This window comes from Herpailurus yagouaroundi, unplaced genomic scaffold (genome assembly GCF_014898765.1).
Source record: "Herpailurus yagouaroundi ecotype Mexico unplaced genomic scaffold, PumYag 77, whole genome shotgun sequence".
Lineage (NCBI taxonomy): Eukaryota > Metazoa > Chordata > Mammalia > Carnivora > Felidae > Herpailurus > Herpailurus yagouaroundi.
Genome location: NW_024412388.1, coordinates 72,022,784 through 72,040,216, shown reverse-complemented (window position 1 = coordinate 72,040,216; position 17,433 = coordinate 72,022,784). Strand labels below are relative to the sequence as shown.

Here is a 17,433-nt window from a genome sequence, read left to right as displayed (position 1 = left end):
TGTATTTAAGAGTCTTTTGTGTTTTGTTCCCTTCCCTGTTTTTATATCCTTTTTGCTTCCCTTCCCTTGTGTACATCTGTTCTGTGTCTTAAAGTCCTCATATGAGTGAAGTCATATGATATTTGTCTTTCTCTAATTTCGCTTAGCATAATACCCTCCGGTTCCATCCACATAGCTGCAAATGGCAAGATTTCATTCTTTTTGATTGCCGAGTAATACTCCATTGTATATATATACCACACCTTCTTTATCCATTCATCCATTGATGGACATTTGGGCTCTTTCCATACTTTAGCTATTGTTGATAGTGCTGCTACAAATATTAGGGTGCATGTGCCCCTTCGAAACAGCACACCTGTATCCCTTGGATAAATACCTAGTAGTGGAATTGCTGGGTTGGTCGTAGGGTAGTTCTATTTTTAGTTTTTTGAGGAACCTCCATACTGTTTTCCACAGTGGCTGCACCGGCTTGCATTCCATCCTTCCAGTGTTATCTTTTACACATATTCTACGTAGGTCCTCCTACTTTACTTTGCTGTATACATAAGCCACCCATTTCCTCGTATTCCTTCTATCAAACTTTGCAGATTTGCTCAATGCTGACTAGAAATATGTTTCCAAATATTTTTTTTTCTTTTTCTGATGGCACAGTTGATCCATTATAATAAGTTATTAGGTTGTACTTTACCAAATATTTTTTCTTGAATAGAAGCCTGACTGGTAATGGTTTTTCATAATTTCCTATAGGTCTATCCCATTCAGTATTACCAAATTACATTTCACATGACTCTACAGAGTCTATCAGAATTAAAGACTTTCCCTTTCCAACAGAAGGATCCCTAAGAAGCCATTCTCTTAATGGATGGTCATCAAATTTTTGAATTAGTGGATGAAAATTAAGACTTGGGTTTGTATAGAATCTGGCACTTTGCACATTTGCCCTGAGTAGGAGAGTCTCTTGGAGTATTTGTTAAACATTCAGGTCTTTGGGCCCCACTCCAGACTTAGAATCAGAACCTCCATAAAGGAACTAGAAAGTGCTGTATACATGGAATGTGCCTGCAGATGAATTCAGTGGGCAAAGGCCCCACTTTCATGTTTACTTTCCAGTTGGGGTGATGGGCAGTTAGTAAATCCGTCAGTCAACCAGCCAACAAATAAAGATCATTGCAGAGAGTGATACAAGGAAACCAATATTTTAGGGAATGGCTGGACTGGGCACGACTTTATTTGTCACAAAGGAAGACCTCTCCAAAGGGCATACTTGGAGCTGAGAACTAAACAATGAGAAGGAGCTGGTGAAGTCAGGACCAGGGAAAGAGTTCCTGTCCATCTTGTTTACTTCTGTGTCCTGGGTAATTAGCACTAACATTGGCTCCTCTTGGGGCTCAATAAATTTTTGTTGGATGATACACACACACACACACACACACACAAACACACACACATACATATGTATATGTTATATATATATATACACACACATGCTCTTGTGGGGAGGAGAAGTGATCATTTGGGATCTTTTGGCTCAGAGAGTATAGTACGTCCTCCTTTCTTTACCTGTTCCTCTTGCGATTAATGTAAAACTAGTGGAAAATGTTTTTTAATTAACACTGCGATAATAAACCTCACATTTTACAGAATTGACTTTTATTGGTTCTCCTTCAAGGTTTATGACATGGTTTTACCATTTCATGATTTTCTCAGACTCTTACTGTGCTTTTTTCTATTTAGCAAACTATCTGAAGGTAACATGGAGTGAAACTCCTATTAAGAGATTTGTTAGGAGAGGCAGTCTTGACCTTCTTGTTTTTCAGCTACATAGGATCAGTCTGATGGCATTTCTCGAAGTAGAAATCTAGTGCATGTAGATATATTTGTACCCAAAATAGAAACAAAAATAGCTTTAGTGAGAGCTTTTTATAACAAAAGATATACTCCTAGCGAAGAAATAAAGACGATAATGAAAGATATAAGGAAGAAGGTAAATAGCACTTGGCTCATGCTGCCTGGAGATTATCTTCGCTAGCGTATTTGGAAATACTGTATATTTTGTGGTCTTTTCTAAGTGCACACATGTTCATACACAATGCATGCTTAACTTCTTTTTAATCAGAATGAATTCCTACTATACCCATAGTGTTTTGTAACCTGCTTTTTTTTTTGTAAATTCAACAATATATTATGAACATCTTCTACATTGGTAGTATTATTTTCAGTACTGTTATTGTTTATATCAATATTATTGTCAACTCTTCCAGTGTTTCAACAAGATTGTTTTTAATATATCAAAAATATTGTTTATGTTGAAAACAAGGTAATAATAGCTACACTGCCATAGGGTATCCTTAACATTTCTGTCACTTTAAAAACTCAGTCCATGGTGACCCTGTAGAGAACAGGGTCAACTTCAACTCTTGTGAAGACCGTCAGGCAGTATGCTCTTACAGTATCTTGTGCACACCCTGCTTGGTAATCAGTTACTCCTCTGTCTTCTTTGTCTTGCTATTCCCAGTGATTAGCATAGTGCTAGCATAGTGATTAGCATAGCGCATGACACTTAAGTGCTCACCATACATTAATTGAATAAACATTGGTATCTGAGAGCATTCTGGGCTTCCCCACCTAAACACCAGTTTCTGCTGGAATCATGTAACATGCACCTTAGATTTACCATAAAATTGTCTCTCTCACTTGGCACCATAGAGAGCATCCGTATTTGCTTTTCTGTTCAGTTACTTGGGACTACACATTGGCCATGACTGAAGGAAGCTCTGCGTGCAACTCAGACAATCAAATGTGAGGGCCAAAAGGAACCTTGCAGGTCATTCTAGTCCAATTCCATTAGTATACAGGTGAAATTGGGAGCAGAGAAACATAACGACCTTTTAAGAAGCATACTCTAGGGTCTGGATTCGGATTGAGATCCCTTACTCCTTCATGTAGCGAGTTTTTGGTAAGTACTGTATACATGGTGCTTGGCTAAGCACTGGGTATCCCAAGTTGAATAAGACACAAAAGGAATCTTGAGGATCGGGCTAGCATGGCAGCCAGATGCGAATAGGACCGAGCATCATAAATCGTGTGTGTGTGTGAGTACGCGTGCATGCGCGTGCACAACAGCGACTGAAGTGTTCTACCGGATTGTGAATTGCCTTAGGAAGCACAGCAGGGGAAATAAGCAACACTGAGTAGTCAGAACTACCATTTTCTGGGGAGTTTCTGTGTTGGACACTCCATGCATGATCTCATGACATTTTCACAAAAATCCTGTCAAATCAGTATCATTCCATAGCTTAGAAACTGGTAGGAGGCCCAGGAAGGTGAATGGATTCGCCCGTAGTCAACTCAGTGTCTGCTTAATCTCCAGCCTATCCACTTTTTACTATAACAGGATGGTTAAGTGGGTTTCCTCCCAAAGGCAAATTCCATCTGATTGCTAGAGGCAGCTTAGAGCTGTGCTGTGAAGGAAGGATTGGAGGCCATATGTGGATTCAGAAGCAGGTACTGTGGTGGATTATTGATGGCAGCCAGGGGCATAGGAAGGAGGGTGACGGCTCTTGCGTCATGACGTTGTAAGTCCTAAGCTATAACATGCTGTTGCTCTTCCAGGCCCAACTTTCCCTAAGTCAAGTGCTGCTCCTACTAATTCCTGTTCCCTCCCTCTGAATTCAGAATGGTATTTTGTGCCATCTGGTATTTCATCCAGAATCTCATATTCTACGCAAGTCAACTTTTCTATGCAGTGTCCCATACTTTAGGAAATGTTCAACCCTCGTTTTGAAAATGTTCAACCCCATCAAAGATACTCCTTTAACGTCCTCTCAGAACCCCGCTCCGTGCTAATGACAGTTTGTGTGATAAAATATTCTATGCCTGTAGCTTAATAATGTTAACATTTTTAGGTAGGGTGCAACAGAGACCTTTCTAATCTGAAGGAATGACTCCAGCAAGAATTTCAGATCCTTGGGCAGACTAGTTGGGATCTCTCCATCTTTAAAATCATACCAAGCAAATAGCTGTCACTCTCTCAATACACACAGCTGACCTCACACCTTTTCTTAGATGCTAGAGAGTTCTTGATATACTAGTGAGGTTCTGAGGTATTGTTAGTCCATACATATTATGCTTAAAGAGGAGTCTGGAGGTGGAGATGGTGTTTCTTACTTAGTCAGTTTATGATTTCCAGCTGTGGCCCAGAGTTAAACACTAGAATTAGGTCTAGGCTGTGGTTCTAGCTGCTATGTCTCTCCTTTAAATTTTATCTCGTAACCCCTGGGCACTGAGATTTTCAGTCTTCCAAAGCTGGCCACAAATTTAAAACAAGTGTCTAAAACCAGTTGTTAGAGTCAAAAGGCCAAGCAGAAGTGACAATAGTGTTAAATGAATCATTTGTGGAATGCTTAACTGCTCATCTTCTATTTGAAGTGTCTTAGCGTTTTCTTGCTTTTGTAGTAAAAATAGGTTTACTGAAAGTATATATTTTCATTCCTTTCACATATGTGACAATCTGTTTTCTGAATTATTGGATTTCTGAAACACTGTGGCTAAACGAATATGAATTTAGAGTCAAACCACATCTGGTAGTGTTAGTTTGAAATCATTGAACAAATTACCTGATGCCACAACAGCATGCCCACTTAAATACTCTGTTAACGTGTGACTTGAACATGATAACACTTCTGACCAAGAACAGCTTTTTACCTTAAAGTTTTTACTTTTCAGATTCCTTTTCAAATAAGAGGAGGGCCTCCCTTGTTTTATGTAGAGTTGTAATTTTCTATTTTAGTAAATCAGACAGCCCTGTGGCTTACTAGGTTAGCATTATTGCCTGTGCCCTGCCACTTTTTCCTGGACTGAAAACAAAGAATAACAGACTGAACATATTTAAAATACATCCTCCTGTGTGATGAAATGAGTAGTCCACGTGCCAAAGCGCAACAATTCGGTGTGAGTGATTGCTTTAATTGGTATAGATGTTTTATTTGTGTGCCGCTCACATGTCAGGATTTTTTTTTAATTGCATGTGTGATTTTTTTTTTTAATTTTTAATGTTTGTTTATTTTTGAGAAAGAGAGGGAGAGAGAGACAGAGCACTAGCGGGGGAGGGGCAGAGAGAGAGAGAGGGAGACACAGAATCCAAAGCAGGCTCCAGGCTCTGAGTTGTCAGCACAGAGCCCGACGAGGGGCACAAACTCACAAACCATGAGATCATGACCTGAGCCAAAGTCAGATGCTTAACCGACTGAGCCACCCAGGCGCCCCTGCACGTGTGAATTTTTAAACAGAGAAAAATACGGCTACAAGCGTGACTAGCGGAATAGAAAAAACTATATGAGTCCTGAAGAACAGGTTTCATGCAACTTGAAGTCTTTGTCTTCTGCACATCCTGTCACGAAAACCCCAAGAATGTTGAACTATCTTAAATATAGTCCCGTGAGGGACCCTTCTTCTTAGATGGACTGGTGTTCTTCCTTCCGATGTCCTGTGTGATGTGGGGGTGAAGTATTAACCGGAAGGTTTTTTGAGGTATTTTGAAAACTTCCAAAGAAGAGAGGAGGGCTGTTATAGACTGTCTAACATGATATTGATTAGGGACTTGGGAAGATCTTTTATTTCACTTGTCACCAATATTTTCATTTGTAATTCTATCTTCCTAAGTGTTAGACATTCCTTAATTTGATATTTCTGATTACCTTAAATTGCAGTCATTAAATAGCATTTCAGCACTGTAATTGCATATTCTAGTATATGATTCACTGTACTTTAAAAATCAACATTGAACTCATGATACTGGTTTTTGAGTATGGCACTGAAACTAGTTTATTTAATTACCAGAGGAAAGCTCATTTATAGTCTAATGGGACAATTAGCGAGTCTCTTAAACAGGTACTGAAGGAACATAGTGCCTCATTAAAATAAAACCTAATTGCTTCTTGTCAACGTAACTGACCTGTCACTCGGTAATAGAAGGAAATTAGATTTGTTATGCAAATGTAATCATCATGAAAATGTTCACTCTTAGTAGCTGGCACATGGTAGGTGATTGCTTAGTAAATATTTATTAACGGAAGGACATATGGCCAAAGTTGCCACCTACTGCTGGTGACTCCCAAGTCAACATTTCAATTTGGAGCTCTCAAGCTGCCGACTGCCTTCTACACGTCTCTGGCTGGAGGAGCCATGGGTAGTCCACACACCAGATGCATATAAAACCGGACCCTGTCTCCTTCTAAACCTGTCCCTCTGCTGCCCCCTCTGACTGGTTATCAGAGCCACATATGACCTAGTCACCCAGATTCTTTCCTCTCCCTCTGTTCTCACATCCAGTCCTCCTTACCGTCTGCTTATAACCATCTGCTTCTGTCCATCTCCACCAGCACTGCTCTTCCCATCCTTACCATTCTCGCCTGAATTGTAGCCAGTCTTCGGGGGAGTCTCCCGGCCAGAACAGTGGGTCTCATGCTTGTAAAGCATTCCCCAGGGAGCCGGCTCAACCTGAAGATGCCCAGATCTTACTTTCATCAGTTTCTCACTTGGTAGGTCTGGGGAGGGCCCAGAAATCTGAACTTTGAAGAGCCCCCACCCCTGCCAGGTGGTTCTGATGCGGACTTCGAGCTCCACTTGTCCATCCCCAGCACTGAAAGCTTCACTCTAAAATTTAAGACGTATCCGTGCTCCTGATCAAAAACCTTAAAGGAACTACCATTCTGCAGCAGTCGTTTTCAAACAGCAGTCGGTGGGACTCCCAGGGGTGCCTCAGTGTGTGTACATGTGTGGAGTGGGGGTCGTAGTGCATGGGTTCTGCTGTGAAGGGCTTTACTCAACTCCTTCTCACCCCCTGCTGCCCATCTCTGTCTTGAGTCAGAGGAGTTTGGATTTTGAACTTTGACAAGAGGTTTCCTTTGGGAAGTCTGACTTGAAAAAAACCACTGATCTATAGAAGTGGGTTTTCCTTTTTTTTTTTTTTTTTTTAAATCAGGACCCACAATAAGAAATAGTGTGCATTCTATATTATGGCCCAGTTCACGCACACATTTTTGTGTGTAACTGAAACAAGTTTCATGAAACATACCCTTACTATACTTGCTGCACTCTGATGTTTTCTGTTCTGTGCCATTTCATCTTTTAGAAAATTGCTGGTTACAGCCCACTAAGTTGATTTCACAGCTCGCTAATGAGTTGCAATGGAGTCTGAAAAACCTCTGATCTAAGCTTTCTCAATGGGATTCCTTTATGAACCACAGAAAGTAGAGATATTTCTAATCTTCCCAAGGATGATATATGACTCATACCATTCTAGACACTTGGGAGAGAAATTAGTTCATTACTACAATGGACACCTGAGGGCAAAGGCTTATGGGGTCTGATCTTTACAATAAATCCCAACTCCTGAGTGTTTCCCACAGGGCCCTTGCTCAGAGGTGCCTGGTGTGTGTATATGTATTGGGATGGGGAGTGTGGTATGAAGATGACAGTGAATCAGCAACATGGGTCTGGCCTGTGTCATCTGTCAGACTTTACCCATACTTCCTCAGTCACAGCTCTGGGTTAAAACCATTCTGAACTCTTTGGAACTCTCCCAATGCATCATGCTGTTTTCACCTCTGCACTGCTGGTCTTGACCTTCAACACCCAGCTCAACTGGCTGCCACTTCGCCTGAGACTTTCTGTGACAACAGTCAAAATCATCACATGTAGCATCCAAGTTCCCTGCCTGTCAGCCTGTGAAGGGCAGGACTGTACAACCGTTCACAACAGCAGATGTTAACAACTCGTACAGTACCTGGCCCTGGGAGGGCTCTTACTAAATTTCAGTCACCTTCAACTGACTCCTGTCTGCTGAGTGTGGGGCTTCATACTTAGTCCTGAGAATACAGACTGTGATGAGGCAGATCCACATGCTTAGGGAGCTTACCACAGGCCTCAGAAAGAGGACATGTGTATTAAAAACTACCTCCAGGGGCCCCTGGGTGGCTCACTCAGTTAAGCGGCCGAACTTCGGCTCAGGTCATGATCTCGCGGTCCGTGGATTCAAGCCCGGCGTCGGGCTCTGTGCTGACAGCTCAGAGCCTGGAGCCTGATTCGGATTCTGTGTCTCCCTCTCTCTGACCCTCCCCCATTCATGCTCTGTCTCTCTCTGTCTCAAAAATAAATAAACGTTAAAAAAAAAAATTAAAAAAAAAAAAAAAACTACCTCCAGGATAGCCCAGTGCCCAGGGGTTTGCATGAGGGAGTTCGCCCCGGGTTCAAATTATGACTCTTGTATTTGTTGGCTTCTGGACCCAGGACAAATTCTTGAGCCACTCTGAACTTCAAATCACCATACGTAAGCTTGGGATAATGGTAAGAGTGGCAACCTCACAGGGCTGTGAGTGTTAAATGACCGGTGTGTGTAAAGCCTTGAGCACACTGCCTGGCCCAGAGCTCTCGGGAAATGTTAGAGTGAATGAGGCAGGCAGCGAGCTCGGTGCCACGTGGATGTTGTCGGTGAAAGTGCCACAGGAGCTGAGAAGAAGGAAGGATCACTGTGGGCTGGATGAAGGCGGAGGTCCATGGAGGAGGCAGAAATTGAGCTAAGCTTAGAAAGAAAAGTAGATCGTGGATTAGGAGGCAGGAAGGCATTCCCGTCAGGGCAAACCAGAGGGCCCATAGAGGCCAGAGGAGGAGTGTGCACGCCTTGCCTGCAATCCAGCTTTGCTGCTAGTGTTTGTACGTTTATTTACGTATAGGATGTGCTCAAACATTTTTCCAAGTGGAAGCTGAAGATATTCATGTGTAGAGGTGCTTATTTGCTTATTTTAAAGAAATCTGCCCCCCCTCTCTCTTTTCAGTTACTTTTTGCTATGTATCTGTGGAGTCTACAGTTTTGCTCACGGGGTCGGCTTGATTAAACTCTTTGAGTCAGCATAGAGAAATGGTTTGCAAAACCGGCTGTGCACAATTACCCCCCAGGGAACTTTTGAGTCCTACAGATTTCCACATCCCACCCCCGACGTTCTGACTGTTGGGTCTGATGTGGGACCAGGGAATCTGCATTATCAAAAACCTGCCCTGGTAATTTGGATGACCAGTCGGGTTTGGGAACAGTTAGCTCAAAGTATTCATCTCCATAGTTTTTAGACATACTGTCTGATCATTGTGTCCAGGAAACAAACAAGTCAAATTTGTTTGAATTTTATGAGAGGTTGAAATTCCTAGTCTCGTAGAATGTGGCAATTTTCTACTTGGAAAAGAGTTCAGAAGCCACTTAACCATCTCTCTCAATTAGGAAAAATCCCTTCCCTTTGTACATCTCAGGATTGTCTAGGCAAAGGAGGTAGTCAGCTGAGGGAAGGCTCTCTGCTCACTGAAGAACCGGTTCCCCTGCTAAATAGCTTCATTACTTAGAAAAAACTATCACATCCAAATTTTGCCCCTTTGTACTTTTCCCTCTGTTTCAGTCCCCTTTTGCCATGGCGCAGGATAAGTCTGCGCTTTCTTTTTCTTTTCTTTTTAAATGTTTTATTTACTTTTGAGAGAGAGAGAGACAGAGTGCAAGCTGGGGAGGGGTAGAGAGAGAGAGGGAGACACAGAATCTGAAGCAGACTCCAGGCTCTGAGCTGTTAGCCCAGAGCCCAACGCAGGGCTCGAACCCACAAACCGTGAGATCATGACCTGAGCCAAAGTCGGATGCTTAACTGACTGAGCCACCCAGGCGCCCCTGCACTTTCTTTTTCTACATGATGGTCTTTCAGGCTTTTGAGGCAGTTAGCACATCACGTCTTTCCTAAGCCTTTTCTTCTCCAGGGGAACATACTTGATTTTCTTTCCACTGGTTCCCAAATAGGCACCTTGGATCCATTCCTATTTGTTAATGCCTGATTTAAAAAAAAAAAAAAAAAAAAAGTGTTTAGGACTTGTCCTGACCTCTCTTTGAAAACTCTTATTCCCAGCTAGCATGGTCTGAGCATTGAGTTTAAATACTCAAAAAACATTTGCGTTAGCTTTTTCTTCCAAAACTTTTTGGAATTTGATAGGGGACTGACTGATCTATATTTCCCAGGGTCCATCATCTGTCCCCTTTTTAAGGAATAGGCCAGTTGCCCATCTGTTTGTTTTTGACATCTCCTTCATTCTGTAGGAATTCTCCAAGATGACAGATTCCCAAGGCCAAAACCATTCCCAACATGTTCTTCTCCTTTTAAATTGTTTTGGGGGCCTCATAACTAGCTGTCGACCTACATTAACCGCCTCCCCCACCAAAGAACAAACTGCTAGGTAAACCGTGCATCTACCCTGAGATGTGTTTGGTGGGAGAACTTGGCTGCCGAGTGGAGGAGTCAGGAAGCGGCGTGTTTCCCAGGCCTATTGCCCTGTGTGCAGCCATCACCTCAGACGGCATGCCGAAGCACGGGTTCTCTGGCAGCTCAGGGTGTTTCGGCTGCTCCGTCAAAGAAGGCTTGCATTCTGTTGTTCTTGGAAACAGTATAAAGAAAAGGTCAGCAGATTTTTGTTTCTTCTTACTCCTGCGGCCAGCCTATATTTTTGTTGGAATTCTTTCTCCCTTCTTTCCTCCCGTCCCTTCCTCCATTCCTTCTTTCTTCCCTCCCTCCCTTCTTCCCTACTTTCCTTCCTCCCTTCTTCCCTCTCTCCCTTCCTTCCATCCTTTCCTCCATCCTCCCTTCCTTCCTTTCTCCCTCCCTCTCTCCCTCTCTGCCTTCCTTCCTTCCTCCCTCCCTTCCTCCCTGCCTGCTTGCCTGCCTGCCTGCCCGCCCGCCAGGAAATCTTTATGCTAGCAAACCAAAGAATGACTTAATCATGACATATGCAGCTTCACAGTCAGACATGACATACCATAAATGGAGCTTCACAGGCTAAAACTACCCTTCTGCCTTCCCCATCACTCTAGTAATAAGATTCTGTGTCCATTGCTGAACAGCCTAGCATGTGGACAAGAGCACAGGCTCTGGTACCAGGATGCCTGGGTTTAAATCCTGGCTCTTCCATTTATGAGCAGTGTGGCTTTGAACATTTTACCTTGCTTCGCTATGCTCCAGTTTCCTGAGGTTTAAAATGAGAGTAGCATTGGTATTTTTAGATAGTGTTAATAATACTAATAGGGTTGTCATGAAGAGTAAATGGTTAATTCATACAAAATTCTTATAATCATTGCTCAATGATAGGTTTGGCAAGTGTTGATTGAATGAATTATTTTATGCAATTCAATACAAAGGGAGAATATGTATGAATCACTGCATTATGACAAACAAGGCGTCACTTTGGAGATTTATTTCGAGTCTTTAGGTCCCCTGACTAATCTAAACCAGAGTTTCATGCTGGGGGAAAAAAACAAAAAACTTTTGTGATTTAAAAAAAAAAAAAATCCCTTTTTAAAAACTGTTTTCAAGGGTATCTGGGTGGCTTAGTGGTAAACGTCCTACTTCAGCTAGTTTCATGATCTCACGGCTGGTAGGTTCGCACCCCACATCAGGCTCTGTGCTGTGACAGCTCAGAGCCTGGAGCCTGTTTCTAGTTTCATGTCTCCCTCTCTCTGCCCCTCTTGTGCTCATTCTCTCTCTCTCTGTCTCTCTCTCAAAAATAAATAAACATTAGGGAAAAAATGTAAAAAGTAAAACAGTTTTTAGGAAAAGATGTTGGCAATTTACTTTTATCCTGTTTTGACATGTGTATATGTTTGTGTGAAATACAACATTCAGACAAAATTATATAAGATATATCTACAGTGCAAAGAATAACAATTAAAAGAATAAAAAAGAACCTTAAAGAATACCTGTGTACTTGCCACTCAGTGTAATAGAACGTTACCAATATCTTTAGCGTGGCCTATGTGTCCTACCCCAGTGACCCTCTCTCCTATAGAAATAACCATATCCTAAATTTCATGTTAATCGTCTTGCTTTCCCTTTTGGTTTTACCACATGTGGATGTAATATCCGACATCAAATTGTTTAGGTTCGCCTGTTTTTAAAAAAAAACAATACCACAATTAACATTGAATTTGATTATCAGTGTTTTAGATTCATTTCCAGTATCTTCTTTTATTCTTTATTTGTCCTACTTTGCTATGTTTCACCGTATCCACTCCCCACCCCCTTTTTTTAATTGAGATCTTTTTTTTTTTTTTTCCTTTCCTTTGGTTCCATTCTTTGCCTTCCATTGGTTTGGAAGTTATATACTCTATTAAATTTTGACATGCATATTTAACAAAGTATAAAGTTAATCAATATTTTTCCCTCTTTCCCATTAACACAAGGACCTTGGAACCCTCCTACCAGGATTTCTTTGGAATCATGCAATTTCACACAGAAAGGAGTCTTCACCTCAAAATTGGCAGCTACAGCTTTTGATGTCTGGTGTTTTTAGTTCTTGTCTCTTGACAACATAGTAATGCTCTCTTGGGAATAGCAGAGAACAAAAAATGTTACCGTTATGGGAAATAGAGACCGTTGGAGCTGGATGGGGCCTTAAAGATTATCTACACTAACATTTTTCAAACTTTCTGACAAAGCCCAACAGTCAGAAATAATATAGTTTACTTCATAAGCAATACACACAGAAAACATAGTATGTAAAACTGAAACATTGCCTGAAACAGAACTTTCCTTGGTCTGTACATACACTCTGAGCTGTTCCATTCCATTCTTTCATTTAAAAATCCCCAAACTTGTCCAAATCCATTAAATTGATTGCATGCCCACGAAGATGTCCTGGCCCTAAATTTGAAAAACCCAAAACTTGCCTACAGTCCTCAATTTATGGCTTAGGAAACCGAACCCCAGCCAGATGGCATGGGTCTCCCAGAGTCGTACAGTAAGTGAATGTTAGGAGCCAGTCTCTGATCTCTTATCTCCAAGGTCTTTATTCACATATGTCAGCCAGACCAAAAATGATACAGGAGGGAATGAAAAGGGAAGCCTTGGTGAGCTGGAATTAGGAAATGGGGAATTAAACCCTCCTGATAACTCCTAAACATCTAATTTGGCAGATGTCTTTGACAAAGCATCTGATGATAATCACTACTTGGCGAACCCAACTCCATGTTGGGAACCACTTTCCATTACTTCTGACCCCTCACAACCACCCACACAGTCAGGAGTGTTATCCTTCTTTTGTACACGAGGGAATGGCCCAGAGAAGCACAGTGATTTGCCTCATTCATGGAGTTCATAAAGTGAGGAGCTGGGCACACCTTTCTGACCCCAAAGTTCATGGCATTTCACAGCCTCACCTGGCCTTTTTACAACTCTTGACTTGCCTATTGTATCTCTCAGAATGAAGATAAAGTGACAAGAGGGATACAGTCTAGGACTAATTCTAACCAGTAGGAATAACTAGTTGGTGATATGATTACAGACTTGCTTGTTTATTCTGTCTCCTCAGTAGCACTTTAGCTCCCGGATGCATAGTCCTTGCCTCATTCAGTGCCTAGTACAGTTCCTGGCACATTGTTAGCTCACAATGAATGTTTACCGAATGGATAAGCAAGAACATTTAGAAATGATAAGGACTTCAGGGAAAAGAAACCATATGGAGAATAACTGCCAAGGTTCAAAATTAGATGTTTGATGGTGACCTACTTACTTATAAGCTGTCTGATGGTGAGCTGGTTACTTCTTTTGTGCCTCAGTTTCCTGGGGATGACAATAGTGTCTACCTCACAGTGTGGTTCTGTGAATTAATAGAGGAAAAGCATTTACACCAGCGCGTCACTCATAGTAAGCATTGTATAAATGTGAGCTGTCACTGTTATCTGAGGTTATGGCAACTAAGGGAATTTTGAGCCTATGTCTCATATTTTAGGAAAAACATGTCAGAAAGCTTAGTGGTAAGCTAAGTATGATCAGATATCTGGCGACTCAGAAGAGATTACCCTTCGTGTGCACTTGGTGCTAAAATTGTGCTAAATAAACTGGCTACAAGCACATTTCTATGTCATCCTGAAACAGATTTCTTTCTGACAACAACAAGAACAAAAACCTAATCCAGAGCAGAGTATTAAGTAGATGGCCTATGAATATATCAAAAAGCAGACAGTGCTTTCTGTCAACATAGTTTTATAAAGAATACAATTTGTGAACAGGTGACTTAAGAGACCAGGAGAATGCCACAGATGCAGTGTGTCTTATTGTCAGGAGAACATTCAGAACATCTGATTAAATTCCTAATGTTTATTTATTTTTGAGAGAGCACGTGAGTGGGGGAGAAGCAGATTGAGGGGTAGACACAGAATCCGAAGCAGGCTCCAGGCTCTGAGCTGTCAGCATAGAGCCCGACGCAGGGCTCGAACTCACGAACCATGAAATCATGACCTGAGCTGAAGTCGGATAGTTCTCCTACTGAGCCACCCAGGCGCCCCAGAACATCTGATCTAGCGAACAGCAGAGGTGTGAGGCCTCCCCACACAGACTCCTGGAATTTGGCCTCGTTTTCTCCTCTGCAAAGCGTGTGTCATGACTCAGCAGCCTTCTAGTGTGGTTCAGAGAACTGACGGAGAGAAGCTACGAGTGGTGCTTAGCAGGAGGGAGGTAAATGTGAGCCCCTAATTAGGAGCCCCGGGTAAGCCGATAAGGAGTTGAAAGAGAACATGGTTAATAGGCAAGGACGTGCCCAGCTGTTTGCCTCTAACGAGCCCAGGTCTCAAGTGCTCAGAGGAAGGGTGGAAGTTTGCTTTGCAGTTGTCAAAACAAATCCTTAAGGTCCCTTGATGCCGCTGACTGAAGGCCGGGTGAGAAGAAATCTAAATAAGCAGCCCGGCTTCCTTTTCTGTCACTGCAGGGGCCTTCGTCGTGTGCTGGACCCCGGGCCTGGTGGTTCTGCTGCTGGATGGCCTGAACTGCACGCAGTGTGGCGTGCAGCACGTGAAAAGGTGGTTCCTGCTGCTGGCGCTGCTCAACTCGGTCATGAACCCCATCATCTACTCCTACAAAGACGAGGACATGTACAGCACCATGAAGAAGATGATCTGCTGCTTCTCTCAGGAGAGGAACCCGGAGAGACGCCCCTCCCGCATCCCCTCCACCATCCTCAGCAGGAGCGACACGAGCAGCCAGTACAAGGAAGACAGTATCAGTCAAGGCACGGTCTGCAACAAGAGCAGTTCCTAAGCTGTGGGTGTCCCTGTGCCCACCCAGGCCTCCTCTGGGAGAGGAGCTGTTAAGAATGGCTGCCTGCCTCTGACAACACCCACCTACAGTGTTATTTGAGGTCTAAATTAATCACTGGCAGATTTTTTAAAAATCACTTTACATAGTTTAAAAGCATGAGCAGTAAAGAGGGGACACAGCGCGTTTAGAGAAAATGCACAAAAGAGGGAAGACAGCACAGCAGATTCCTGAGTGATGTCCTGTGAACCACTCAGAGGACCATTCTGGGCCCTGCCGCCATCTTGTAGCCATTCTCTTTGTGCTTTAAAAGGATGTTGTTAAAGGGCTTAGACCAAGATAAATAACGATGTTACTTGAGCCACTTGCTATAGCTGCTTGGAAAGCCTATGTAGTTCTTTCTGCACGCATTTAAAATTTTTTAAATGCTTCAGCTATATTTGTTTCCTCAAAGAAACCGTGGCCAGTAGCTAGGTGTTCAATAGGAATCTCAGAAAAACAAATCAGTAAGGGCTCCAGATTAGACTTGATTTTTTAAATGAAAGAACATTCTGAGGAAGAAGATTTACTTAGAAACAGAAAAAAAAAAAAAAAGTAAATGTTAGAAACTTCTCTTAGAGCAGAAAAAAAGGCCTTGATGTGATCGCCGAGGTGTGCATGGGTGTGTATACACATCTGTGTGTTTATACATTTCTAATTTGTAGTTAAAGACCTCAAGGACAGCGGTAGTGAAATAAATTCACTGGCCATCTAGACTTTTCAGTCTAGAACTATAGCTGTAGAAATGACCTGCTGTGCTCTAAAAGAAGAGAAAAAGAGGTGATTCATTTGCAAACAGACATACAGCAAAGTAAAAGGTATGTTGATAAGTGGGCCTCAATTCCTTTCATATAGGACCATATATGAGCTTGACTTGAGTCCTTATTTTCAGTTCACTCCATACCACTGGTGGCTTGTCGGATTTTAGTATATGGAATAATTTTCACATTTCATATTTTGCTTACAGTTATTGACATGTTTCTGGTACTTGTCTTACATATGGACTGAATTTTGATCTGAGTTCTCTTTTAAAATTTTCGCCTTCAAATACGTAAGCAACACGAAAGGCAAGTCAGTAAGAAAAATAAAAAGCTTCAGACACACAGGCTACTGACCAAAGTTTTTTATATAAAGCATTTAGAATATATTCTGATTTTAAAATAAGAGTAACTTCAAGGCAGATATTATAATATTTATGTAGTTTGCAAAAGAAGTTTACATTTTTTTTTTGCTATTGTGATGTAACATTTATGTGCAAGAACTACTTGTAATAAAAGAATTTGAAAAGTCATGCTTTTAGATATAATGGCCTAAAATAGAGAGTATTATGATTTGAAGGTGTAGATGTCACGAACTCCATGTAGTAAGTGGAGTATATCTGAAGCTTATATCAAGAACACCTATAAAATTAAATAAAGAATTTGTTCTCTCTTGTTGAGGTGCATTATTGCTTTGTGTATTTTCTAAGTAAAAATAGAGTCTGTGGTAACTATAACACACATTTCTATTGCAGAAGAAAAATCAAATTTGCCATGAAGTACATACTCTCAATGTTTTATGTAAGCATCTCGAATCTACAGCTGGCCAGAGGGTGGAGGATTGAAATTGAATCCCAGTCCCTGAATAGCTACTAAGGGATCTTTAAAGGTTTTATTTTGAGGAAAGCACTGTTTTTAGTACCCTGCAGCAGAATGTAGTGTTCAGAATAGTGTCTGGAGGGGATCCAAGTGTGGGAAATTCATGATGGAAATATACAGCTTTTGTTTTTATGTGCACACTCATATCTCAGTGATGGCTCAAGAGTAGAGAGGTCATGTATATTTGGAATTGACAAGTGGCAAGGGTCACAGGGCTCCCCTAGAGCATGGCAAGTGCATCTCTTAGTTGGAGAAAAAAACGAAGAACGAACGCTTTTCCCCTCAAAGCCTAGGACCCCAAGCTTACCTGCAAGTCATTGAGATGATGGTTCTAAAAGTTCGACCTAGACCTTTTCAGACCAACCCTTGACTCAAAGCTTGGGTTCCTCCCTAGCCAAACAGGATTCAATTTCCTTAGATTTGTAGCACTGCCCAAGGTGTTCACATATCTCTGTGTTGGTGAGAGGATTTGGTTCTTTGTGAAGCCTGCCTGCTTGGAAAGAGAGAATTTTTGGAAATAAATTGGTGAAATTTTTTGGTGAAATATTTTTTTAAGTGAGTGGTAGATTTGGGGCCATAATGTGATCTTTAGACGCCCTAAGCACTGAGATGATTATGGCCTCCATTTGTGTAATTCCAAATACAAACAATAC

General features: G+C 41.8%; 1 protein-coding gene across 5 annotated transcripts in view; it reads left to right on the top strand.

Moving 5' to 3' along the window:
- LPAR3 (lysophosphatidic acid receptor 3) overlaps positions 1 to 16,579 on the top strand; it is a 103,900-nt gene extending 87,321 nt beyond the window's left edge. For all 5 annotated transcript variants that reach the window (XM_040470818.1, XM_040470816.1, XM_040470815.1 and 2 more), the window contains one exon: positions 14,779 to 16,579. In XM_040470818.1, the coding sequence (XP_040326752.1) occupies positions 14,779 to 15,107 (329 nt within the window). In that variant the 3' untranslated portion in view covers positions 15,108 to 16,579. The remainder of the gene's footprint in view (positions 1 to 14,778) is intronic.
- The last annotated feature ends 854 nt before the right edge of the window (positions 16,580 to 17,433 follow it).